General features: G+C 35.9%; 2 protein-coding genes across 2 annotated transcripts; both read left to right on the plus strand.

Annotated features, from left to right (window-relative positions):
* The first annotated feature begins 3,366 nt into the window (after nt 1–3,366).
* On the plus strand, nt 3,367–5,586 carry LOC114357996 (putative odorant receptor 92a). Its single transcript, XM_028311846.1, has 5 exons — nt 3,367–4,197; nt 4,312–4,408; nt 4,683–4,787; nt 5,221–5,376; nt 5,515–5,586. The coding sequence occupies exons 1-5, from the start codon at nt 3,386–3,388 to the stop codon at nt 5,569–5,571; spliced, it is 1,227 nt and encodes a 408-aa protein (XP_028167647.1). The 5' UTR covers nt 3,367–3,385; the 3' UTR covers nt 5,572–5,586.
* Nucleotides 5,587–5,857: 271 nt separating this feature from the next.
* On the plus strand, nt 5,858–26,910 carry LOC114357997 (keratin, type I cytoskeletal 9-like). Its single transcript, XM_028311847.1, has 33 exons — nt 5,858–5,933; nt 10,444–10,494; nt 10,601–10,651; nt 10,764–10,814; nt 10,942–10,992; nt 11,133–11,183; nt 11,482–11,532; nt 12,319–12,369; nt 12,492–12,542; nt 12,854–12,904; nt 13,226–13,276; nt 13,399–13,449; nt 13,574–13,624; nt 13,972–14,022; nt 14,339–14,389; nt 14,515–14,565; nt 14,704–14,754; nt 15,538–15,585; nt 15,879–16,357; nt 16,479–16,482; nt 16,613–16,663; nt 17,403–17,453; nt 17,795–17,845; nt 18,101–18,552; nt 19,486–19,539; nt 19,623–19,682; nt 21,792–21,854; nt 22,635–23,261; nt 24,783–24,833; nt 25,370–25,420; nt 25,942–25,992; nt 26,227–26,277; nt 26,812–26,910. The coding sequence occupies exons 1-33, from the start codon at nt 5,858–5,860 to the stop codon at nt 26,908–26,910; spliced, it is 3,135 nt and encodes a 1,044-aa protein (XP_028167648.1).
* The last annotated feature ends 1,043 nt before the right edge of the window (nt 26,911–27,953 follow it).

A 27,953-nucleotide genomic window follows, 5' to 3' on the forward strand; every position in this document is an offset into this window, starting at 1 on the left:
CTATAAGAGCTATACTGTTGAAACTTGGTAGGTAGATGTATTCTGTGAACCGCATTAAGATTTTGATGCAAATATAAAAAAATAATAATAAATATTGGGGGCTCCCCATACTCAGAACTGAAACTCAAAAATTTTTTTTTCATCAAACATACGTGTGAGGTATCTATGGATAGATCTTCAAAAATGATATCGAGGTTTTTAAAATATTTTTTTCTAAACCGAATAGTTTGCGTGACAGACGCTTCCAAAGTGGAAAAAGTTGGTCCCTCCCCCCTCTAACTTCTAAAATAAGAAAATTAAAAATCTAAAAAAAACATGATGTACATTACTATAAAAACTACCAACGAAAATTGTTTTGAAGGAGATCTAGTAAGTAGTTTTATTTTTATTAGAGGTATTCCTCGTAAATAGTAAACCGCTTATTACCGCGTAATCTTTCATACAAATAACTTAAATTAAAAAAAAACAATTTCATAAATCAATGGTACGGAACCCTTTGTGCGTGAGTCCGACACGCACTTGGCCGGTTTTTTTACTGATGGTCTGATGTCATGATGCAGTTCAGTCAGATTACGCAGCAAGTAAACTAATTTAATTTTCGCTATTCAATCACACACTCACGATGGCAACCGAAATCGCCCGAATTGATCTGCCCCCTAGACAAGTGTCAAAATCTGACATTCTATTCGGACTGATTCGATTTTCGAAAAGTGTGACTAGTCTAGTCTACTATACAGGGTGGAATTTTGTAATGCCACCTGGAGGGAAAGTACTCTTAATATTGTAGATAGAAATTTTTTCTCAATGAAAGCATTCTTTTATTTTTGAAAAGAAATAGAACTGCATTCAAAGATTTCCATAAATTTGCTTGCCACACCCGGATATCGAACCGACTAAAATCTGATAAAAATTACATCCTGTATTTTTATTGCATCGATCATTAGGGTTAAGTTTATAAGGATGAAATCTCCCTAACAAACTTGATAAATCGAATGAAAGGAAAACCATGAAATCTTAAATTATTTTAATTATGTAGAGAAAATAAGAATGGTATGGTAGTGAATTTTCGAAAAAAAATCGAAAATCTTTGAATGCAGTTCTCATTCTTTTCAAAAATAAAGGAATGTTTTGTTTCAGTAAAATTTTCTATCTGCAGTATTAAGAGTACTTTCCCTCCAGGTGGCATTACAAAATTCCACCCTGTATAATAGACTCACTGATCGCGTTCAAAGCTCTGTGCGGCGCTAAACTCGTCACGACATGCAACGAGACAATGGGCCAACTATCCGGCCGCCGGATATCCGGCTATCCGGCCTAGCAGCTGGCCGGATATCCGGTATCCGGTATCCGGCCAAACAACTATCCGTTTCATCTCTAGTTAGAAATCCATCCAAATGTGTCTGACTAATTAATATAGGTTTGTTACAACTCACGATAGAATAAGAAGATTAAAATATAATATGTTGATTGCTCAAATACTTGAGTTAATTAATTAAATCTATTTAATAACCAACACAAGCATTGTCTTCTTGAACCTTTCACCATACTGCCTGCCTCCAAGCCCACAACAAATTGGGAGTAGCAAATCCTAGGGAAGCCTCCTTCAGAAGCATTAGCGTGGAGTGTATGACATACACCCATCAGATTAATTCCCATATTAGTCATGCATCAAAGGACTCCGAACGGCATTGTGGATAAGGTGGCCATACGTACGGAGTTATAGGGACAAGTTTGATAAATATTTATGCATTTTTTCTGGGATTTTTGCCATTACGACAGTGTAATACTATTTAGTTGCAATATAAAATTAAAGTAGCTATATAAACTCTATTAATTTCATCATACGAGTAGGCTACCGTTTGTTGTGAAAACTTGAAGATGAAAAGGGATAAAAGTTTGATTGGTTAAATCCACAATGTAGGGGCTCTTGGCCTGCATCTCATTGGTAAGATATAAAATAATAATCATAATCATTGCGGAATACCAAGCTCGCCCGAAATGACAAACCCAAATTAAAATCTGTGGGCTGAGTGTGAGTTTACATCAAACGCGCTCATTAGTGAGCGCGTTTAAAAAAATTATGAAAATTTTAGTTTTTTAACGTTTTTTTTTTTTTTTTTTTATTTGTGGCAACCAAACCTCTCTGGGAGGTTTATTTCTGCCAATGTCGAGTGAAAAATATTGACATAGTTATCATATCAATAGAACGTGGGTGTTTCAGTTCTATTGATTTTTCATGGATTCCGTGGAGTTAAGTATGCCCGTAAGCAGGTTTCGAGACGCCACCGGGTCCAAAGCGGGTTGTTCATACGACAACCCACTCGACACTCGATGCGCGCTCAAATTCGAAGTATTTCAATGTTTTTTATAATTTATCACTTCACTGCACTTTAGAACACAAAATAACACCAAATTTGTACACTAAAGTCCATTAAATAATAAATTGAAACCATTAAAACAGATCGACCATGCTTCCCGTTCAACTACCCTCCACGGAATCTTTTTAACGTTTCCCTCTACGGATTGTACAGTGACAATCCGTCATACATTTAATGTCATTTTTTGACGCGCTCACTAGTGATCTAAACTTGCACTAGGGCCTCTGTTCTTTTTGCCTATGATTATGTCCGATTTAGATCAATATTATGGTAGCCCTAACGTCGTAGAGTGCCCCTGCCCTCTGAGATTTGAACAATACGAGCAAATTATGAGCGATACGTTTGAGAACCTCTTGACCCACTTTTGTCCATATTAAATTACTTTCCCCTGTAATTTGCGACTATATTTGCATGCTATAAGGTCGAATTTGACGTGAAATTAGCGGGCTTAAGTAAAGACTTCAAATTGATTGACAAACTAGTGGTATTGAACGTGTAATTCGTGGTAGTAATGGGACAGAACAATGGGGCGGATTGAAGCTACGGTAATCTTTAATCAAAGCCAACCTTATTGTTATACCGAGTGTATCAAAAAGACAACGAATTTTAGTAATACCTGTTCCTGTACCTTTTATTTTCTTCTATTAAAAATTTATTAACACGTTTAAACTGCTAGAAAAAAGTAAGTAAAACACAAATTTTGCACCATCATAGCAGAACATTGGTAGAGTCTAGTCCTGGACTTTCTGTAAGTTTGTCGGTTAAAGATTTTTTACACAATAAATATTTTTTACACAATTGTAAATCTAAACTTTCGATATGTGATTTAAGCCCTAACTTTCGATATGTACTGGATACATCTTATTATATTGAATATACCTATGTAACACAGAACACCCCTTACTCATTCATAATGACGTGTGTTTCAAATTAGTGCTCACTCCACTTTAATTCGATCAGTCGACTTAGAAGTCAGGCTGCTTGTAAATTCCTGAAATTCATAAAAAATGCCTGAAAAAGTTTACTGTGCCTTGAAAAAGTTAACCCAAATTGAGTTGGATTTTTTGAGTATTTTGGGCTCTAAATTGTTTCTCTACCCTTTCATTGGAAGGACCAAAAGAGTCTATGTATGCTACATGCTCGTGTGTCTCCTGTTGATCGTAACCGCTGCTCAACTTTTGACAGCTTTACTGGTGGCAGATGTCAAGGAATGGATTGAGATAATCAACGTTGCACCCAATCTAGCAGTTGTTCTAATGGCACTCCTGAAGTACACCAAAGTTCATGTCAACCGGGACCTTTACAAGAAAATTTTTGAGCATTTCCGCGACGAACTGTGGGATGTGATTTCGGACTCTGTCGAACACCAAAATATTGTCACTCAATACGCTACTAAAACAAAATTCATATCCAGATTTCTGATTTATTACTCAATACCTCTAGTCATATTTGTTGATTCTTTTCCAAGGATTATAATGTATTTGGAGCGCGAATTTTTGGGGAGCGACGACACCGAGTATTTGTACCCGTTCGATGGTTGGTACCCATTCGACAAGGTGGACTGGTACTATACAGTGTACCTATGGGAGAGCTTCATGACAATGATCGTTGTTGTCGTGTACGCATTTACGAATATGATTCATTCTTCGTATACCTTATTTATTTGTTTGGAGCTGAAGATATTGGGCAGTAGTATCCAAAACTTGGTGACGTCTGAGGATATCACCAATATAGCGAACCGGACGAAACTTCAAGAAACTCACGGTAATATAAAACGGAAGCTGAAAACTATAATTATACGTCATCAATTACTCGCTCAGTAAGTTATTTAGTAGTTTAGGTAGTTCTTTGTCAAATCGGTTGATTATAAGCCAAGTTTAATGTAAACTTTTCGTTAGTTTATTACATTTCTAACTTATTATCGTATTTTCAGGATCGTATCAGAGTTTGACATAGTTCAAGGTGATGTGACACTTGCTAACTACCTCTTTGGGTCTGTCTTTCTAACTCTTACTATCTTCTCTTCTACGGTAAGTCACGTCAAACAAACAAACATTATATTCCATTACTCAATCGACGATTCCAATCATCATCATCATCATCTCAGCCATAGGGCGTCCACTGCTGAACATAGGCCTCCGCCGATGCTTTCCATGTTGCCCGGTTGGTAGCGTCCTGCATCCAGCGCTGATTTCAAAGTAGCTAAAAATTTAATGTTTCACTTTATTGTAAACCTAGGCTTAATAAAGTGATCTTTCCTACATCATGAGCTATCATAGTTTTAATAAATATTTTATTTTACAGGTCGTGGACAACATGTACAAGTCATTGCGATACTTTTTCATGTTTTGTTCTTTACTTATTGAAGTATTTTTTTACTGTATGATTGGGCAAATCCTAACCGATGATGTAAGTTGTTTTAAAGTTTAAAACACAAAATTTTTAAGTTGATTTATTTACTATCCTACCTTATACATAAATATACAGTACCTCAAAATATGAGGCACTACAAAACATTTAGGGAATTTAAACACTTCATAATATACTTTTACAAAGTGATTTTCGCCCGTATTCACACACATTACTATGACGTCTCACAGCGCGTGCATGTACAGGCTGAGATACGAACCAATCACAGAGCTCTATTCAATGCTGTGCCTTCGATTTGCTACTTCACTTAAGCAAGCATTGTTTGTGAATACGAGTGTAATTTTATTTTAAGCAAAAGTTAAACTGTTTTACTTTACCAAGCCACATCGAAAGTGGAATTTTTCGTGTTCGACTTCATTTTTTTTTTGTTCAGTATTACGGTTTGACTGTTTACCAAAGCTAATCTTTACAGAGTGATTGCCTAACCGATGCCATATACTCGGCGGACTGGCCGTACGCCAATACTGAGACGAAGATGGCCCTTCTGATTATCATGACGAGGACACAAAGACCTTTTAAGTATACCGCTAAGGGCTACATAGCTATGAACCTTAACAGTTTCAGTGGTGTGCGTATCTTTTTCTTTCAACGTTTCAGTTTTGGTTAAGTTTTGACTGAAAACTACATAATTTAGGTACTTGTTCCACGAGTTAATTTACTATCATATCTATAGAATACCTCTCTAAAATGTATTATTTTGTTTCAGGTTTGCAGCATGTCGTATCAATTCTTCAATCTACTTCGCACTGCTTATTCACAATAAATTATAATGATACACCAAAAGTGTTAAATTTTATTCTTCCCGACAACATTTACAGAAATAAACATTGTAGATCTAGTACAGAACTAAATCTCTGCGTACGATTATCTACTTATTCATTGTCAATTACCCAAAAATCGTACTGATAACAAACAATACGAAACACATCTGCGAAATATACGAGAAAATTTCGCGCTGAATGAAGAAATAACCGAAATTATGGCATCTACCGCTGCAATAACCGCGTAGTGTCAATGGGACGATATTGAACTGGGGCTATAAAGCCAAGATGACTACATCTATGCAAGGTGGTTCAGTAGGACCTGTAGATAGGGAAGATCCTCAATCTCAGGGTTTCTCAAGGGGTAAATGGCCCCAGTGATCATTATGGGGCTCATAACTTACTTGATATTCAACTCGCGAAGTTTCCTTAACTACAACGGAGAAGCTATTTGCCTGTATCACTCCTGTTCCGTAGTGATGATCAGGCAAAAGGTGGAAGCGAGCTTTACCCGGAATTCTCAACCACTTAAGGAATTTGACAAGAATATTAAGGCTGAGTTTCACCACCTAACTGTGACGGTAACTATAACGATAACCGATGTTTCATGTATGGAGTTAGACAGATTTTTGACGTTCGATAAGGTAAAACCGACTCCAAAAAACCTACACTAAAAAGCAGAATAATAATTACTAATTACCTACTTATTTATTAGGAAGAATTATTAATATTTATGTAGGTATACCATGATTGATACTTCTGGAGTCGGTGCCAAGATTATGAAACATGTAAAGTTTGCCTGCACCGACTCCAAAAGTATCAATCATGGTATACCTACATAAATATTAATAATTCGTCCTAATAAATAAGTAGGTAATTAGTAATTATTATTCTGCTTTTTAGTGTAGGTTTTTTGGAGTCGGTTTTATTTTTTTTTTATAAAATTTAACTTATTTCTTGCTTTTTAGTTGACTAATTATTACCTTGATGTTACCACTGAAGGTAGGCAGTACATTGAGACCATATTCTTAATGTATATTATAAAAAAGTTCATCCCCAATTTTCCACCCTTGGGGGTGAAATATTTTCTTCAAATTCGCATGAAACCACCCTTTTGATAATACCTATTCAACAAAAAAGTAATCGTTCTAATTGGTTTATAATCGGCGGAGATATTGCGTATAAAAAAGTTCATCCCCAATTTTCCACCCTTGGGGGTTGTTTTTTTTATTATTAAATTTAAATGGGACCACCCTTGAGGTATTACCTATACGCCGAAAAAAGATTTGTTCAAATCGGTTCATAATTGGCGGAGTTATCGCGTAACAAACATAGAAAAAAAAAAAAAACATACGGGTCGAATTGAGAACCTCCTCCTTTTTTTGAAGTCGGTTGATAAGATGGTGCAACCCAGCCTAAGCCTAAGATAATGAGACTGGACTTGGAGGTTCTGTCTTACCCAGTACTTAAACCCGGTGAGGTCAGCAGTAAAACCATTTTGTTTCCAGATCATTCCAATTTCGTTTGGTTAGGACATAGCAGACTTGAAATAACTTATGGCCTGAAAAAGAAATAGGATTTTCTCTGCTTCAGAGGGCGCACTAAGCTGTCAATTTGATAGAATTATGGCGGTTCACAATAAATATAACTTACCAGGGTCTGACACCAGGTCAATTTGACGTACTACTCTCACGATGGAAGAAGAATCGTACAAATAACCTAATAACCTTCAGTTGATGCGTCCCCACTTTATCCCCCTTACTAATAAAAAGTTACACCCTTGTTGAACACTGTTTTAAAGTGACATTTCCATGCTAAACTTCACTTTAAAACACTGTTCAACGAGTGTGTAACTTTTATTAGTAAGGGCGTAAGTATTTACAGGGATCTTTCTGTATCCAATTGTATTGTGACTGAATCCACACCGCGCTGTTTCCGACCGAATTGTTATTACAGTCAAATCTCTGCTATGACTCCAAAGTATTGCATTGTAAGGACGGTTATTGAAATTCGTCGATCATAAAATGATATGTGGAGATAAGCACTTTTGTTATGTTTATCAAGGAATAATCATTATATTATGATTTTGTTACTTAAAACGTTAATTATGATATTTGAATCGCATTCGACAATATTATATTGAAGAATTTGATTTCCTTATCAAATAAATGGATTCCTTATTACAATATGAATTATAGGAACTTACTTTTTTGATACTTGATTCATCAAAGAGATAGGAGTACTAGGTTTTTGATATCATTGGCTCCGTTTGATAACGGACAGCCACATTATAACATGTTCCCAGAATAAATGACATATTCATATTTCGTAAAAGAGACGAATCGTTTCTGGAAGACTCTGCTTTTAGAGAAAGTCAGGATTTTTCTTTTTTTATTTCTTTTTTATTTTAAACATTAAATTGTCACGTTATCACGAGCTTCATGATTTAGTTATAAAATGCATTAATTAATCCGTCACGATCACATTATTATTACTAATATTACATCCGATAGTAAATTTTGTCTGTCTATCTAAGCCAGTTTTGACAAAATAAGTTAGAGGAGTTAAATTTTGTCCCAAAAATATAATCTAAATTAGGGATAATTATGTAAAAAAAAGTTCATTTCAGAATAAATTGAATTTTACGGCAATATTTTTACTTGATTTTGACTGTGAAGGCCGTAATATGGGCAGGCAAAACCGGGACAGGATCTAGTAAGTTAATAAAATATTAATTGCTTTTTTTCATATAAAAGTTGCTAGCCAAGACCGAATCGTCAGTCGCATGACTCCTGCATATACAATGGAGATCAGATTGGCAATATTATCATTTCTATTAGCCCTACATTTAGGACTAGTAACCCCAAACTACTACTATGGTAAGTACAGTTTTTGGTTATTTAATCATTTAAGTAACTTTAGTAATACTTTATGAAGCCACGATAGCCGAGCGGTGAAGGGTCGAACTAGCAGATTCGAAATCTGAGGAACGCAAGTTCGAATCCCGCCGCCGCTCGACTATTGTGGTCAGCCCACTTGTAACACAAGCATTATATTTACAGTACAAAAATTACTAATAATCTTTAAAAAAAAAATACTTTACTCCTCAACAGCATAATTTCCCGTTCAATTTGAGCTTTACATTTTTTTTATAAAATTCTAAGTAATTAAATTCTTTTTGCAGGCAACCCTAACCGATTCGGTAAGTAGTGTTTAACTACAATTTATGAACATTTGCTGTTTGGCAACTAATTAATTTGAAATTAGGTAAAACTATTCCCCTATGAGGATCTTCTTCTTATCGTGTCGACAAGCAACCTACACAGTGTCAGCCCAAAACTCCGCTACAAGAGTGGTGTTGTCAGCAGCATTCATTAAATTCTCCTGCGTGCAGTTGCTCGGGCACTCAGTGCATGACATCATGTGAACAAAATCGCACCTGCACTCCAAGGTTGAGCCATCCAAGAATCCCCACCTGAAAAGATTTTCCTTACTACGAGGATATTTAGGGACGAGGGGTATCTGCACTCTTCCTAAGGTTGATGAAATCCCTCCATAATATAATCACAAAGTAACTCTGTCTGTTACCTGTTACATAGGATAATAATATCCCGGTTTTTAAAATGGGGATGACATATCCGAGAACGAAATTCACCTAAGTGAAGCAGCGGGCAAAAGCTAGTGATGAATATGTTACTCTTCACATGAAAACATGGTTCATTCCCGTTAATTAGTCGACTAAATAAAAAATAATGAAAATACTAATTAATTAATTACAGGTGTTCCGCGTCAATATTATCACCCATCATTAACGAGATCCTACTCCAGCTCTTATGGATACGGTAATTATGACCAGTCACTAAAAATAGTAAATAATGTCTAAGTATTAGGTTTACATATTTAAAAACTATACTTACATAATATGTATTATGTAGTTAGTAAACAAAACATGAAACTTAATTTTTATTGCCCAAAGACACCTTTTATAACTATAGAATGCTAACAGAGTTTACCTGAGGGCTGAGTGTGAGTTTTCATCAAACGCGCTCACTAGTGAGTGCTTTAAAAAATGACATTAAATGTACGACGGATTGTACAGCGCCCCTAGCGGGAAACGTTCAAAAACTAAAATGTTCATACATTTTTTAAAACTAGTGAGCGCTGATATGAACACTCAGCCCACTGTTGTGCCACACATTGCTGCAACTTCAAAGATGGCTTCTTTTTTTTTCAATATTCGGGCACAGATTATAACACCGAATACTAAAAAGTTTGTTATTAGTAATATTATTAGTATATTATTAGTAATTGCATTAATAACTTATTACTGCAATTACGCACTACTTACATAAAAATAAAGCAAATAAATTGAAAACAATTATATTTTTTTTCCTGTGGCTGAAATGATGATGATGATGAGGATGATGATATTTTTATTACTTTATTTTAATTAAGCTCCAAAATTTTTGATTTTCAGCCAGTTCACAAAATGGAAAAACTGGATCATCAGGTAAACAATCGTACAAAATATGAATAGAAAAACCAAATAATAATAGGTTACTGGGTTATAACAGCACATAAGAATACTTCTTACTGCAACTTTATTTTAGGAGCAGTATTTTGTTTATTTGAAAAATAAAGATGTTATTAAATTGCAGCTGGAGCGTCTTCTGTCGCAAATGGCCCTAGAAGCAATACGGGAAGTTATGGTAAAGAAATTATATTACTTACACAAATTTTTATAAACGGTATTTAAGATAAAATAATAAATACAAGACATTTTTCTTTCGTTTCGTTCATTTGAACGACAAAAACTTTTAACGACATCCATAATACATGCTTACCTACATCTCAATATTAAAATTATGTTTCAGCTGGATCAGCTGCTGGCTCTGATGGTTCTGGAACCAATACAGACAGTTACGGTAAATAAATAACGACTGTAACAACTTAGTTATTGCTTTAAGTATTTCGCTACTTATTTCTCTCAGATAAGATTTTTTTTAAACACTTGAAGTGTTTATATTGCAGCTGGATCATATGCAGCTAATGATGATTCTGGAACCAGTTCAGACAGTTATGGTAAATAAATACGTATTAACAACTTTAACAATAACGTTAATGATTTTAATGAAACCGAGCTTTTTCTTGCAGATGAGGTAAATTTGTTCTTAACACTACAATTCTATTGCAGCTGGAGCATCTGCCGACACTGATGGTTCTGGAACTATTTCAGATAGTTATGGTCAGAAATTAAAGGACTTAATGTTACAACAAAACGTTAAATACTTTAAATAAAATGGCGTAAATGAAGACTATAATATTGGTTTTTTCAAATTATTACTGATATCAATATCACAATTCTTTTGCAGCTGGATCGTCCGCAGCCACTGATGGTTCTGGAAGTAATACAGGAAGTTACGGTAAGGAATAATATAACTACTCAACAACAAAACGTTAAATCATTTAAATATAATGGAGTAAATGGACACTACAATATTTGTTTAAAATATTACTGACTTCAGAAGATTACTGATAAATCAATATCTATTTTTTTTTGCAGCTGGAGCATCTTCTGACGCTGATGGTTCTGGAACCAATTCAGGAAGTTATGGTAAATCAATACACATTATAACAGTAGCGATAAATCTTAAAAAGAAATGACTATATTGAATACTGAAATATTGACTTCAAGTATCTTAACTTTTGATGTGGAACCTACATCTTAATATTACATTAAATTGTAGCTATTTTTAGCGGCATCTATGGTAGCTACTTACTTTAAAACGACGAAGCTGACTCTTGGTGCTAAAACAAATATTTAATAACTCAGTCCTAGTTATAATTAAGCAGTAAAATCTAACATTAAGTTAAAATAATAAGACAAAACTACTCATTAAACTTGATTATAGCTGGATCCTATGCATACGGTGACGGCGATGGAAGCACAACAGTGAGTGATGGTAAGTTAATATTATTTCATTATTATCCTGCCTTAGATTTATCACCATGAAGTTTACCCTGAAGTAAACGAAACAACTCGCTAAAATTTCAGGTTCATAGATAAAAAAAGACTTCTGTTTCTTTTTCTTCACGACAAGGCCCATCCGTTATGGAAAATTTTAATTGATTGATTATCGATTAAGGGAAAGAGACAGAAGTTTCAATGATGCTGAATGCTTTGCTAGTTATTAGGCGTTTACAGGGTAAACTACATGATAATAAACATTTTCGACAAAGCCTGAATCATTTGAATCAAGCTTTATTTCTGGTAAGTTCCTATATCACAACGATAATGTTACAGCTTTTAAAAACAATCGTGTACTTGGACACCATTATTTGTTCCGATATTCCGAAAATCAAAATTCGGATTCTTTTGCAGCTGGAGCATCTGCTGCCACTGATGGTTCTGATAGCATATCAGACAGTTATGGTTAAGAATTTGAATGCTTACTTATATTATCAGAACGAAAACGTTACCGCTTTTAAAAACAATCGTGTACTTGGACACCATTATTTGTTCCGATATTCCGAATATCAAAATTCCGATTCTTTTGCAGCTGGAGCATCTGCTGCCAATGATGGTTCGGATAGCAATACAATCAGTTATGGTAAAGAATTAAAATGCTAAGTTATATTATCAAGACGATAACGTTACAGCTTTTAAAAACAATCTTGTGCTTGGACACTTTATTATTCGTTTCGGACAAAGTACTCGTGTTCATCTCAATATTCCGATTCTTTTGCAGCTGGAGCATCTGCTGCCACTGATGGTTCTGATACCAATTCAGACAGTTATGGTAAACTTACTTATATTATCACAACGATAACGTTGCAGCTTTTAAAAACAATGGTGTACTTGGACACTTTTTTATTTGTTTCGGACAAAGTACTTCATCTCAATATTCCAATTCTTTTGCAGCTGGAGCATCTGCTGCCACTGATGGTTCTGATACCAATTCAGACAGTTATGGTAAGCTAACCTGTATTATCACAACGATAACGTTACAGCTTTTAAAAACAATCGTGTACTTAGACACTTTATTATTATGTTTCGGACAAAGTACTTCTTTTCATCTCAATATTCCGATTATTTGCAGCTGGAGCATCTGCTACCAATGATGGTTCGGATAGCAATACAATCAGTTATGGTAAAGAATTAAAATGCTAACTTATATTATCACGACGATAACGTTACAGCTTTTAAAAACAATCGTGTACTTGGACAGTTTATTAATAGTTTTGGACAAAGTACTTCATCTCAATATTTCTATTCTTTTGCAGCTGGAGCATCTGCTGCCACTGATGGTTCTGATACCAATTCAGACAGTTATGGTAAACTTACTTATATTATAATATCACAACGATAATGTTGCAGCTTTTAAAAACAATCATGTACCTTTACACCTTATTATATGTTTCGAACAAAGTACTTCTGTTCATCTCAATATTCCGATTATTTTGCAGCTGGAGCATCTGCTGCCAATGATGGTTCGGATAGCAATACAATCAGTTATGGTAAAGAATTAAAATGCTAAGTTATATTATCACAACGATAACGTTACAGCTTTTAAAAACAATCGTGTGCTTGGACACTTTATTATTTGTTTCGAACAAAGTACTTCTGTTCATCTCAATATTCCGATTCTTTTGCAGCTGGAGCATCTGCTGCCACTGATGGTTCTGATACCAATTCAGACAGTTATGGTAAACTTACTTAAATTATCACAACGATAACGTTACAGCTTTTAAAAACAATCGTGTGCTTGGACACTTTATTAATAGTTTCGGACAAAGTACTTCATCTCAATATTCATTTTCTTTTGCAGCTGGAGCATCTGCTGCCACTGATGGTTCTGATACCAATTCAGACAGTTATGGTAAGCTAACTTATATTATCACAACGATAACGTTACAGCTTGTAAAAACAACCAGTACTTGGACACTATTATTTGTTTCGAACAAAGTACTTCTGTTCATCTCAATATCCCGATTCTTTTGCAGCTGGAGCATCTGCTGCCACTGATGGTTCTGATAGCAACTCAGACAGTTATGGTAAAGAATTATAATGCTAACTTATATTATCACAACGATATCGTTACAGCTTTTAAAAACAATCGTGTACTTGGACACTTTATTATAATAATATGTTTCTAACAAAGCAGGTACTTCTGTTCATCTCAATATTCCGATTATTTTGCAGCTGGAGCATCTGCTGCCAATGATGGTTCTGATAGCAATTCAATCAGTTATGGTAAAGAATTAAAATGCTAACTTATATTATCACGACGATAACGTTACAGCTTTTAAAAACAATGGTGTACTTGGACACTTTATTATAATAATATGTTTCTAACAAAGCAGGTACTTCTGTTCATCTCAATATTCCGATTATTTTGCAGCTGGAGCATCTGCTGCCACTGATGGTTCTGATACCAATTCAGACAGTTATGGTAAACTAACTTGTATTATCACAACGATAACGTTACATCTTTTAAAAACAATCGTGTACTAAGACACTTTATTATTTGTTTCGGACAAAGTACTTCTGTTCATCTCAATATTCCGATTATTTTGCAGCTGGAGCATCTGCTGCCAATGATGGTTCGGATAGCAATACAATCAGTTATGGTAAAGAATTAAAATGCTAAGTTATATTATCACAACGATAACGTTACAGCTTTTAAAAACAATCGTGTGCTTGGACACTTTATTATTTGTTTCGGACAAAGTACTTTTGTTCATCTCAATATCCCGATTCTTTTGCAGCTGGAGCATCTGCTGCCACTGATGGTTCTGATACCAATTCAGACAGTTATGGTAAGCTAACTTATATTATCACAACGATAACGTTACAGCTTTTAAAAACAATCGTGTACTTGGACACTATTATTTGTTTCGAACAAAGTACTTCTGTTCATCTCAATATTCCGATTCATTTGCAGCTGGAGCATCTGCTGCCACTGATGGTTCTGATAGCAACTCAGACAGTTATGGTAAAGAATTACAATGCTAACTTATATTATCACAACGATAACGTTACAGCTTTTAAAAACAATGGTGTACTTGGACAATTTATTATTTATTTCGGACAAAGTACCTCTGTTCATCTCAATATTCGGATTTTTTTGCAGCTGGAGCATCTTCTGTCACTGATGATTCTGGAAGCTATTCTGGCAGTTACGGTAAAAAAATTAAGTTAAATTAAATACAGAATTTCCTAAAAAACTGTGTCAAGCTCAGAGGTAGAACATCACAAGAGCTACCCCAATCACCGCAACTTTTGATAGTTTCCAAGTAATGATTTTTTTACAACATACAGGATTTTTAACGTTTTTAGTTTACATTCGTGTTATAAATGGAAATACTTCTGAATCAGCTATACCTAGTATTCATCCAAATCAGGCTTGCTACCTATTCTCGCCATAGTAACCAAAAAACTAAACACAGAATCAAATAATCATAACTCGAAAACTATCAAAAATCGCGGAACATACATGATGGTGATTCGGGTAGCCCTCGTCGATGATCTACCTCTGGACTTGGGCTTGACATTACTTTTTGGGACAGCTGTGTAAACTGCAGGAAGGTTAACGTTAAAGCGGGCTAAGGCTACTGTGTCATGTTTTCCATATTATGTATCCTAAGCCTTTTGAAGCAACCGATTAAGTTATTGAACTAAGGACTGATTTTTCAATCGTCAGATAACTTTTAACTGAATAATAAGTTTGGAAATTGACAGTTTCAGTATGGGAAATATGTCAAAATGAAAAGATTATTCTTCAGATAAAAGATATCTAAGAATTGAAAAATCAGCCCTTAATAGTAAAAACTGATTAACACAAAACAGAGCTACAGCCTAAATGACAATGATGTAGGTAATTAAGAAGCCGTTAGCCTGCAAAAGATGCAAAAAAGGACAGTCAAACACAAACTTCTTAATTTTGCTACGATTAATTTTGTTACAGCCGGATCGTATGCTCAGTCTAGCGGTTCCGGTGGAGACACAGGATCTGGTAAGAAAATTAAATATTAAATTAAAAACTTTTTGTCACAGAATTTATATTGCAAAAATTCCAAATATTCCTTTTTATCCTTCAAGTTAAGCAAAGATAATGCTTTTGTTGGTTTACCAGAATAGTCTCGTAATGACCATAGAGATCTTTTATTATTTAATTTTCGTCTCGAATTACAAAACGAGACACCATAAAAACTAGAGCCGGTAGACCAGTAATAGAAACTTATTTAAAACTTATTATTGAAGTCCTATTTAATTTTGAGCTTCAGGCATTTACATAAATATTTGCAGAAGGAGGAGACGGAGGCGAAGGAGGCGATGGAGGCGATGGAGGCGATGGCGGCGATGGAGGCGACAGTGAACAAGGAGGAGATGGCGGAGATGGAGGCGAAGGAGGCGATGGAGGCGATGGCGGCGATGGAGGCGACAGTGAACAAGGAGGAGATGGCGGAGATGGAGGCGAAGGAGGCGAAGGAGGCGAAGGAGGCGAAGGAGGCGATGGAGGCGACGGTGATCAAGGAGGAGATGGCGGAGATGGAGGCAAAGGAGGCGAAGGAGGCGAGGAGGTGAAGGAGGCGACAGTGATCAAGGAGGAGATGGCGGAGATGGCGGAGATGGAGGCGAAGGAGGCGAAGGCAGCGATGGAGGCGACGGTGATCAAGGAGGAGATGGAGGCGAAGGAGGCGAAGGAGGTGACGGAGGCGATGGAGGAGACGGTGGACAGGGTGAAGATGAAAGCGATGGAGGATCTGCAAATGCTTCTGCTGAAGGTATTTTTTATTTTAGTTCTATAATACAATCGATACATTTGTTTGTGTCATAACATTATTATCATAAAATATCATTATACGCAATCGTAATGCATTAAAAGTTAACTTAAAACGCATCTAGCATAGTAATTTGCAGGCTAACTGACATTGGCTAAATATGACTGCACTATTGATAAAATACCAACATCACTTGTACCTATGTACCCTATTTATAAGCAAATAAAGAATTTTAATTTGAACCTAAAATTGTTACAGCCAACGCTTCATCAAACTCAGACGGTGGATCTGCAAATGCTACTGCTGAAGGTATTTTTTAAATTCCCTAACAGAACCTTTTCCGTTTTTTTTTTAGTTTTTAGGGTAACGTTATAAGATTACTTTTTTGTCCTTCTGTCTGTTGAGACCCTTTATCTAAGCAACGCGTGGAGGCGTTGAATTAAATTTAAAACGATATACTCATTCCGTCCCTCAAGCTGTGAAAAAACATTAAAATTTTCTGGCGTTAAAAGTCGCCTGCCTCTCGATCTAAATAAAATAACTTAAAAAAATCGAATTGCTGAAAAGTGAACTCTGACCACAAAAGTGTATCTACACTTGAAAATTTCTACGGGTTCTCTCAATGTCAAAGTAGCTCAGATGGTGAGAGCAAACGCCCGTTCGTGGGTTAATTTTTTCAAGAAATTTTAAAACTATACATTGGTATGAATTGAGTTGTCATGTGGGGTATCGCATAAAAGAACATCATTCACACAAGGTTAACAAATTTTTATTATTTGTATGATTAAACATCATAAATGGAAAAGACCTTTTTTACACTATTTATATCTTAGACGAATGATGAAGAGGACCGACCCCAAATAAAATGGGAATGGGCCGAGCAAAGAAGAAGCCAATATTAATATCTAACAGTTTGTACAGGACCATTGGTGCACGAGTCCGACTTGCACTTGGTCTGTTGTATCTTTACTTACATCAATGGTATTTACATCAATGAACGTACGCAATCGCAATTGTATTAATACTCTTTTAACGTTGTTACTTACAGCTGAAGCTTCATCAAGTTCAGACGGCGGATCTTCAGATGCTTCTGCTGAAGGTAAATTCTTTTTTAGCTCCCTCATAGTACTGATGCATTTTCTGTTTACATCAATTGAATAAATAAATATCCTTGGACATTTTACACTCCACCTCTAGTCCCAAACTAAGCAAAGCTGTACTAATGTTAAGTTGAACCACACTTAAGTGGTAACTATAACGATAACCAATGTCTTTGTATGGAGTTTGACAGATTTTTGAAGTATGTTAAAGTTAATATAAAATTTTGCAACCCAGTCTAAGGGTACTAGACGACGGATATAAATATGTACTTAATACTTTTTAAATACTACTAATTAGCAATAGTAATAATATATTAAGAAACACCTAACATTATTACAGCCGACGCATCTTCAAGCTCAGATGGTGGATCCGCAGATGCTAGTGCTGAAGGTAAATAAACAACTTTTATTTCCCTTCTTCTTCTTTTCGTGTCGACAACAAACCTACACAGTGTCAGCCCAAAACTCCGCCACAAGAGTGGCGTTGTCAGTAGCACTCATCAAATCCTCCTGAGTACTGTACTTTATTTCCCTTAGTACAGATGCATTTCTGTGCATCATCACATCAATGTAACTATTTTTTAATTATTGAACGCAATAGAGACGTTTATTGTATTGATTTGAGACACACCTAATATTGTTACAGCCAAAGCTTCATCAAGCTCCGACGGTAAAGTAGGAGGAGATGGTGGAGAAGGAGGCGATGGAGGCGAAGGAGGCGATGGAGGCGATGGTGGCAATGGAGGTGATGATGGCGATGGAGGTGATGGTGGCGATGGAGGCGAAGAAGGCGAAGGAGGCGAAGGAGGAGAAGGAGGCGAAGGAGGTGAAGGAGGAGAAGGAGGCGAAGGAGGCGAAGGAGGAGAAGGAGGCGAAGGAGGTGAAGGAGGAGAAGGAGGCGAAGGAGGCGAAGGAGGCGAAGGAGGAGAAGAGGGGAAGGAGGTGAAGGAGGAGAAGGAGGCGAAGGAGGTGAAGGAGGAGAAGGAGGCGAAGGAGGCGAAGGAGGCGAAGGAGGCGAAGGAGGAGAAGGAGGAGAAGGAGGAGAAGGAGGTGAAGGAGAAGATGGAACAGAGAGTGCTGCTGCTGCTATTGCTGCTGGTAATTTTCTTTTAATTTTAAAATAACTACAATTGGTTTAATGATACATTAAGTTTATGTTATTTTTACGTAATATGTGCCCTGCCCATTGCCACTTCAGGTTGCTAATCCGTCGGGCCATGTCGGCGACTTTAGGTAATTTACGGATATCCTAATTTCTGATCCAACCTCGTAAAGAAACACCAAATATAGCCCTCTCTATATCACGCTGTGTAACTTTGAGCTTCTTTATAAGGCCGGTTGATAGGGCATAAACGTTCTGGAATAGAGGCCACGTCTCGGAAAGCGCAGTATGGGACGTCGACCTGTAAGGTGGGCAGACTACAATAATAGTATAAAGGTAGCAGAAAGATGCTGAATGCAGACGTTTTGTGGCTGAAACGGTGTTGATGATGTTCTTTTTGTTGTTTCATTTTTGTTAACTCTGATGGATTCATATATAGTTTTATTACATGTTACTTTGTTGTGATTTTTTATGCCATTACATCTTACAGCCAGCGCTGCTTCAGGCTCAGAAGATGGATCAGACAGTGCTGCTGTAGCTGCTGCCGGTGGTAATTTTCTTTTATTTTTAACTAGCGGCCGCCCGCGTCTTCGCATTCGTGGATCTCGTTTTACCTTCCTGGTGGTGGAGTTTCGTAAAATCCATTCTAGTGAGCACCTACGATCTAAAAGAAACCCCCCATGCTAAATTTGAGATTCCTAGCACTTGTAGTTTCTGAGATTTCGTGATGATTGAGTCAGTCAGTGTAAAACAGAACCGTTCAATACAAAGGCCAAGAAGTGACAACTAACTAGAAAACAGAGTGTCAAAACTATAAAATCAATAGCATTTATCTATGGTATGGCGGCTGCTCTGCATGCCAGTTGCCAACAGTTACAATGCGGCTTTTATCATTACTTGGTTGTGATTTGTGCCATTCAATCTTACAGCTAGCACTGCTACAGAAGATGGATCAGACAGTGCTGCCGCAGCCGCTGCCGGTGGTAAATTTCTTTTAGTTGTAATAACTCTATTGGCTTTATATTGTTATGTTACATTATAATATTTATGTCATGTAATCTTACAGCCAGCACTGCTTCAGGCTCAGAAGATGGAACAGACAGTGCTGCTGCGGCCATTGCTGCTGGTAATTTTATTTTAATTTAAAAAAAACTACAATGGATTTGTTGCAACATGGAAAGCATTAGGAGAGGTCTAGTTCAGAAATGGACGTCCTATGGCTGAGATGATGATGATAATAAAGACAATGGATTTAATGTTACATTGAGTTTATGTTATACTAGCTTTCCGCCCGCGGCTTCGCCCGCGTGGAATTTTGTCTGTCACAGAAAAACTTTATCGCGCGCGTCCCTGTTTCAAAAACCGGGATAAAAACTATCCTATGTTCTTTCCCGGGACTCAAACTATCTCTATGCCAAATTTCATCAAAATCGGTTGTGAGGTTTAAGCGGGAAAGCGTAACAGACAGACAGACAGACAGACAGACAGACAGACAGACAGACAGACAGACAGAGTTACTTTCGCATTTATAATATTAGTTGGGATTTGCGTGCCATGTGCCCTGCCCATTGCCACGTCAGCTTGCTAATCCGTCGGGCCATGTCAGCGACTTTAGTTAATTTACCGCTATCCTCATTTCTGATCTCATTACATCGTTAAGAAACACCAAGCATAGCCCTCTCCATATCACACTATGCAACTTTAAGCTCCTTTATAAGGCTGGTTGATAGGGCAGAAACGTTCTGGAGTAGACGACAATATGATAAAGGTAGCAAAAAGATGTTGAATGCAGACATCTTGTGGCTAAAACGGTGATGATGTGTTGTTCTTTTTGTTGTTTCATTTTTGGTAACTCTCATGAATTCATATTGTTTTATTACATGTTACTTTTTGTTTTTATATATTATTATGTTATGTTACATTTTACTTTGTCGTGATTTTTTATTCCATTTAATCTTACAGCCAGCGCTGCTTCAGGCTCAGAAGATGGATCAGACAGTGCTGCTTTAGCTGCTGCCGGTGGTAATTTTCTTTTAGTTTAATAACTCTGGTGGATTTAATTTTTTGTTAAGTAAAATTATATCCATGCCATTTAATCTTACAGCTAGCACTGCATCAGGCTCAGAAAATGAGGCAGAGAGTGCTGCCGTAGCCGCTGCCGGTGGTAATTTTCCTATATTTTTAAAATTGCTACGATAGATTTAATGTTACATTATAATATTATTGGTTAGCTGAAAGGTGGCACATGGCATTAAGATCGCCTGTTGTACCGATATTTATCATGAATGTGTTTGCGATAACGATTTTAAATAAATAAATCAATATTAATTTTATTTCTTTCCATTAATACTTGTATTAAATGGCAATGTCAGATTTTGTATGGAAATCTATTTTTTTATTGTGCTGATTCTGCTCCATACTGATGTCTGGAGCCTTTAATGGATAGTATTGTTTGTTTACACATACAATGTCAATATTTTGTTGCAATTTTTTACAAAACATGCGCGCATAAAGCAAATCTAGTATGTAAAATCATCAAACTTCTAATGCTCGTAACTCAGTTCAGACTGAGTTTAGAGGTATGCATGTCATAGTAAGTTTGGTTTATTACACTATTTTGTAATAAAAAAAACAAGGTTTGGTCGATGGCCGCGTGAAAAAAAAGACGCCAATTTCCGGCATTGTCTTTTATGATATATTTGAATTGTAATTTATCGTTTAGACAACAACATAATTACATTATTTTTAAACACATTATTTTAATACCTTTCAGCAGGCACTTCAGGCTCAGGCGGTGAATCAGAAAGCGCTGCAGCTGGTAAAAAAAAAACATATTTTTTTATACTAAAAACCCGACTAAATATACTTAATCTAGATACTTACTAACTATAAATAATAAATCTATTATTAAATATAATTATCTTTGGACAATTTCACACAGCGTCATTTAGCCCCAAAGTAGGCAATTAATATGCTCGTGTTCTGGGTGCTAGCTTAACGGATCTACTACTAATATTTTTAAATACATACATAAATGACACCCAGATTACAATAACACCCAGGTTACTTAAAGTAACACCCAGATCCTTCACAGAAATTACAATTCATCATTTCAATTTCTGCCCGGCCGGGAATCGAACCCGGGACCTCTCGGGATAGCAGTCCATTTCGAACCACTACACCGAACGGCAGACAGAAACAGTTATTTTGATTTTATGTTTGTTTTTTATTTCAGCTGGTGCAACATCCCAAACTGGCTCTGGACGCGGCCGGTCCAGTAGTTATTCAACAGCATATTGTAAGTCAACTTTTATTTTATTTTATTTTATTCAGAACAACAAACAATTACATAATTTTAATATAGCTTATACCAGTATTATTGACTATTATTAATATTACTAATTATGTAAACAATAACTTTATTAACAAAATATCTATGTTATATGAGCTATGTGAAGTAATGATTACGTTTTTTGAATTTTATTCTATTAAACTTTAAGGAATTATTCTCTATCACTTAGTTACAAGATATTCCTTATAATTAGAATTTTATTTGCTTTAACACGAAGTTGTTAATTAACGTGATTAAGATTTTAAGCTGTATTAGTGTTATGGTTTGGAAATAAACTATTTATTTATTTATTTATTACTACTTTATCTAAATCGTGTTATTAATGACTCATCAGACATAAAGCATCATCATTTCAACTTTAATGTTTATGTAATAATAAATTATTTTATATTAAAACAAATTATGTTTGTTTTTAGCGAGTGCAGTATCCAGATCTTCGAAGAAGGGATCGAAATCAGGTGATCTGCTTGAATAATATGAATCTGACGTAAACGATCCAATAAACTTAAAAAATAATTAATAATAATTTGTTTGTAATAGTAGACCATTAACAATCCTGTGTGTAGTAGTAATAATACCTTGTATATTACGTATAACAAACATTTTACTAGGAAGGAAACATCACATTTCATAGGTTTTTTAATTTTACTAACAAGGAACAATAACTGAAAATTTATTTGAAATTAACTCAGCATTGTGGTTTTCGATATATTTTTTCCCTTTCAGAAAACGGTGGCGGGCGGTATAAAAGAAATTGTGTTCCTTTTATGGAAGGAGATGGTGGAGAAGGTGGAGATGGAGGCGAAGGAGGCAATGGTAACCAAGGAGGAGACGGCGGAGAAGGTGGAGATGGAGGCGAAGGAGGCAATGGTGACCAAGGAGGAGACGGCGAAGAAGGTGGAGATGGAGGCGAAGGAGGCAGTGGTAACCAAGGAGGAGACGGCGGAGAAGGTGGAGATGGAGGCGAAGGAGGCAATGGTAACCAAGGAGGAGACGGCGGAGAAGGTGGAGATGGAGGCGAAGGAGGCAATGGTAACCAAGGAGGAGACGGCGGAGAAGGTGGAGATGGAGGCGAAGGAGGCAATAGTAACCAAGGAGGAGACGGCGGAGAAGGTGGAGATGGAGGCGAAGGAGGCAGTGGTAACCAAGGAGGAGACGGCGAAGGAGGCAATGGTGACCAAGGAGGAGACGGCGAAGAAGGTGGAGATGGAGGCGAAGGAGGCAGTGGTAACCAAGGAGGAGACGGCGGAGAAGGTGGAGATGGAGGCGAAGGTGGAGATGGCGGCGATGGAGGCCAAGGAGGCGAAGGAGGAGAAGAAGGCGATGAAGAATCTGCTAATGCTGCTGCTGAAGGTATTTTCTTTTTTAGTTCCCAGTAGAATCGATGCATTCGACACCTTCATCAAATAGACACCTTCATCAATGTAACCTAGTCATATTTATTATGAACGCAACAGTATTAATTTGTTGGCATTTATTTTTATTATGATTAGTAAGACTAACGGGGATCGTGAGAGATGGCTCAAAGTCGTGGCAGAATTTATAAAATTTGTGTACCACGTGTGTGTAAAATGCCAGGGGATTCATCTTAGAATATCCATTCATTTTATGGAAACAAATTAAAGCATTAAACTACTAAATTGGCCATTTCTTTATGCCATAACATCAATAAATCTGAGTTGCACCATCTTACTTTAACTTTGACAAACGGCAAAAATCTGTCAAACTATAAAAAAAGCATCGGTTATCGTTATGAAAATTAGGTGGTGCAACTCAGCCTTATATTATCATGTGCAATAGAAAATTAGGTAATAAAATATTCACAAGACAGCACATTTTAAAATTTAAAACTTAATTGATTTTTATAGATTCTACCTCAATATTTATTGTTACCACTGAAAATTAAACTGACAACGAATATTTAAAAAATATGTGAAATGAAAAATTTCAAATGCCAATTTATTATAGTGATATTAAATTTGCAAATAAAACTATTTTAATTAAGCAAACAAAATTAATTACAATGAACAAATTAATAGATAAATCTTTAACCAATTTCTTTTAAAAGTATTGAAATTTATATTTGATGAAGTAAACTGCAAATTAATATCAAATATTTAAAAATGTGTTAATAATGTTATAATTTTGGACATTATTCAGACTTCAAAATTACTTACTTAATTTGACCCTTCTACGTTAAATTCTTATTTTCTAAAAAATACACAAATTACACAGTGGCCTCATGTGAATTACAAAATTAGTTATTTAAGTATTTAAAATGTTTTTAAGAAATACGTAATTTAGTACTTGCTAATCATTTCATCTCCTTAACGCGAGCTTCATCACCCGGCGGCATCGGCATCCGGACTCGAACTCTCCCGGCAGCCAGCAATTAACCAACATCTGACTCCGACATCTCCCAGCGCCCAGCACATCACCAAACCTCCATCTGGCACCATCTACGCCCGGCAGCCAGCATTTCCATTTCCGTTTTCATTTTAATTATCTTTTGTCTTCTGACACATGATATCTTCTTTATTTCTCTGAAGTTCCTTCACTTTTTCTTCAAATGCACTTCTTATTCCGAATCTTCCTTGATTTTACTTCATTTTAGTTCATTTAAATAAACACCAATTAAAATTTTCACTTGTTATTTTATTGCAAAGCACTGCCCTAAGGCAGAACTGGCAGGGTCGCCATGTAATGTGAGGACAGGGAGTTGTCAATGAAAGTAGTTTAATACTGTACGATGCGAGTATAATGTGTCTCAGTTTACGCAGCAACACCAAATATAAAGCCTTAATTTATGTTAGTGTGAGGGTGGCGCGTACACATACTACAAAATACATTACAACACATCATAATTTATTACAGCCGACGCTTCCTCAAGCTCCGATGGTGGATCTGCAAATGCTGCTGCAGAAGGTAATTTCTCCTTTGATTCCCCAATCGAACTGATGCATCGCGATGTCGAACATAGATAATATTCTTTCGGAATAGACCAACAACCATAAGCTGTCAAACGAAACCGATTTTGAATGACACTGGCGCTGTATAATATAATTTGTGTATCAGTCAGGATTAGTTCACTGGTTTGTACAATAAATCAATCACTGAACCAATCACCACGTTCCTTAAGCACTATTTCTCATAAACATGCACGATTTCACTCACGAAATTTCTGAAAATATCTCAGAGTTCCAATTTTCAGCGGGCCAATAAGTGCCTCTGTAACTAGTTCCAAAATATTGAAAAAATGAAAAAGAAGATATAAAATACAAAGGAACTTAAACATATGGAACCCTGTGACATTTTTACTACCTAGTAATTTTTTTATACTATGTGTTATATAGGCTTATCGATACTTTTAAGGTTATCCGTTGTTTTTGGGAAATCCTGTATTTGTTTTTAGTAATTTTACAATCATAATGTAATAAAAACCGTTTATTTTATTTTTACAGGTGATGCTTCCGCAACGTCCGACGGTGGATCTGCAAATGCTACTGCTGAAGGTTATTATCTTTCGATTCCCGTATCAAACCGATGTCTAAAAGGAATAGACTAAGAGCTGGTGAACGCCAGGCCCCTATCACTTTTATAATAGCTGCAAGTTTAACTTTGTCATCGAATGCTCCGAATATAAATGTATACTTTTGATGCATCATGAAGACAAGTTTTCTTGGCTTTGTCAGCTATCCTAAAAATATTATGGTCTGGCAAGGAGATGGAACTGTCAAAACTGTCTGGCTGATGCGGAAACAACTTCTAATCACTGCCCAAATACTAAACATAAAAATCAGCTTTTTTGGTACAACGTTTCTTTTACGACATTATAATAATGATAATGTATAGAATCCATTATTGGCTGTTATAACAAAAAAAAAACTGTTTGTATTATTATTATAAAGAGCTGTGGTTTTCTGAATGAAGAATAAAAGGCATCTGTCTGGCGTTCACTAGCTCTTAGTCTAGAAGAAATATTTGATTTTATATTTTTTTGCAATCTCGATGCAAAAGCAATGTTTTTGTACAGGTGAAGCTTCTTCAAGCTCAGACGGTGGATCTGCAAATGCTACTGTTGAAGGTAAATAATTTTCTCCCAATGATGCATTTCTTGGCATCATTATAATAATAATAATATCAATGTTACTTTATTTCACCATCTTACTTTAACTTTGACAAACGGCAAAAACCTGCCTACTCCATACAAAAAGCACCGGTTTTCGTTAAAGTTACGGTAATAATTAGGTGGTGCAACTCAGCCTTAGATTATCACGTGCAACAGAAATACATTACAACACATCTGACTTTATTACAGCCGACGCTTCCTCAAGCTCCGATGGTGGATCTGCAAATGCTGCTGCAGAAGGTAATTTCTCCTTTGATTCCCCAATCGAACTGATGCACCGCGATGTCGAACATAGTTAATATTCTTTCGGAATAGACCAACAACCATAAGCTGTCAAACGAAACCGATTTTGAATGACACTGGCGCTGTATAATATAATTTGTGTATCAGTCAGGATTAGTTCACTGGTTTGTACAATAAATCAATCACTGAACCAATCACCACGTTCCTAAAGCACTATTTCTCATAAACATGCACGATTTCACTCACGAAATTTCTGAAAATATCTCAGAGTTCCAATTTTCAGCGGGCCAATAAGTGCCTCCGTAACTAGTTCCAAAATATTGGAAAAATAAAAAAGAAGATAAAAAATACAAAGGAACTTAAACATATCAAACCTGTGACATTTTTACTACCTAGTATTTTTTTTATATTATGTATTATTTATGCTTATCGATACTTACAAGGTTATCCATTGTTTTTGGGAAATCCTGTATTTGTTGTTAGTAATTTTACAATCATAATGTAATAAAAACCGTTTATTTTTTTTTACAGGTGATGCTTCTGCAACGTCCGACGGTGGATCTGCAAATGCTACTGCTGAAGGTTATTATCTTTCGATTCCCGTATCAAACCTATGTCGAAAAGGAATAGACTAAGAGCTGGTGAACGCCAGACCTAAATCATTTTTATAATAGCCGCAAGTTTGTCATCGTATGCTCCCAATATATTATTATGTATAATTTTGGTGCATCATGAAGACAAGTTTTCTTGGCTTTGTCAGCTATCCTAAAAATGTCTGGTCTGGCAAGGAGTTGGAACTGTCAAAACTGTATGGCTGATGAGGAAACAGCTTTTTATTATTTCTAATAATGTCTTAATGCGGTTCACAAAATACATCTACTTACCTAGTTTCAACAGTATAGCTAAAAAGCACGCTAAGTTTTTAGCAAACTTAGTTTTGCAGAACATACAAATTGGAATAAACAAATGTTGTCTCGGACTTTAAATAGGCCCAATTGGAATAAACCTAGTGGACGTCAGCTGTTTACAAAAGTGTCAAAAAGAATTTTAAGTTACTCAGTAGATTGCAATAGAATTTGGAAATACAATAAAAAGTAAAAAGAGTGTTCATCACCATCGCCAACAAGTGTTACGGTAATTAGTGGTGAGTTTATCAGATTGTCGACAAAATAAAATACCCAAGAGTAAAACACAAAATTTTAGCGCATTCTTTTTTTACTGATTTGTGTTCAGTGTCAGTAATATAGCCTCTGTAAATATGGCAAGAATGTAAAGTAACACCGTGTATAAAAATCAGCTTTTATGGTATAACGTAAGCCTAACTTTTACGGTGGCCTTTGCCGTATATTCATTGGACTTTAATTCTACTAACGTTTTATTTAATTTTATTTTTCTTTGTTCAGAAAACCACAGCTCTTTATAATAATAATACAAACAGGTATTTTTGTTCTTACAGCCAATAATGGATTTTATATATTATTACAATCTCATAAAACAACGTTGTACCAAAAAAGCTGTATTTGGGCAATGATTAGAAGTTGTTTCTTCATCAGCCAGACAGTTTTTACAGTCCCAAATCGTCGCCAGACAATCTTTTGAGGGTAGATGCCAAAGCCACGATGACCCAATCCTATATTGGGAGCATACGCTGACAAACTTTCAGCATTTATAAA

This window comes from Ostrinia furnacalis, unplaced genomic scaffold (genome assembly GCF_004193835.3).
Source record: "Ostrinia furnacalis isolate ACB-3 unplaced genomic scaffold, ASM419383v2 OfSCF3549, whole genome shotgun sequence".
NCBI lineage: Eukaryota > Metazoa > Arthropoda > Insecta > Lepidoptera > Crambidae > Ostrinia > Ostrinia furnacalis.

Bases quoted from the DNA above. Each gene is read 5' to 3' on its own strand.
- LOC114357997 (XM_028311847.1), top strand. From the start codon at position 5,858: ATGACTACATCTATGCAAGGTGGTTCAGTAGGACCTGTAGATAGGGAA. The intron at 5,934-10,443 runs GTAAATGGCCCC...ATTATGTTTCAG, and splicing joins ATCTCAGGGTTTCTCAAGGG to CTGGATCAGCTGCTGGCTCT. The intron at 10,993-11,132 runs GTAAGGAATAAT...TTTTTTTTGCAG, and splicing joins AAGTAATACAGGAAGTTACG to CTGGAGCATCTTCTGACGCT.
- LOC114357996 (XM_028311846.1), top strand. From the start codon at position 3,386: ATGCCTGAAAAAGTTTACTGTGCCTTGAAAAAGTTAACCCAAATTGAG. The intron at 4,409-4,682 runs GTAAGTCACGTC...TTTATTTTACAG, and splicing joins TTACTATCTTCTCTTCTACG to GTCGTGGACAACATGTACAA. The intron at 5,377-5,514 runs GTGCGTATCTTT...ATTTTGTTTCAG, and splicing joins ACCTTAACAGTTTCAGTGGT to GTTTGCAGCATGTCGTATCA.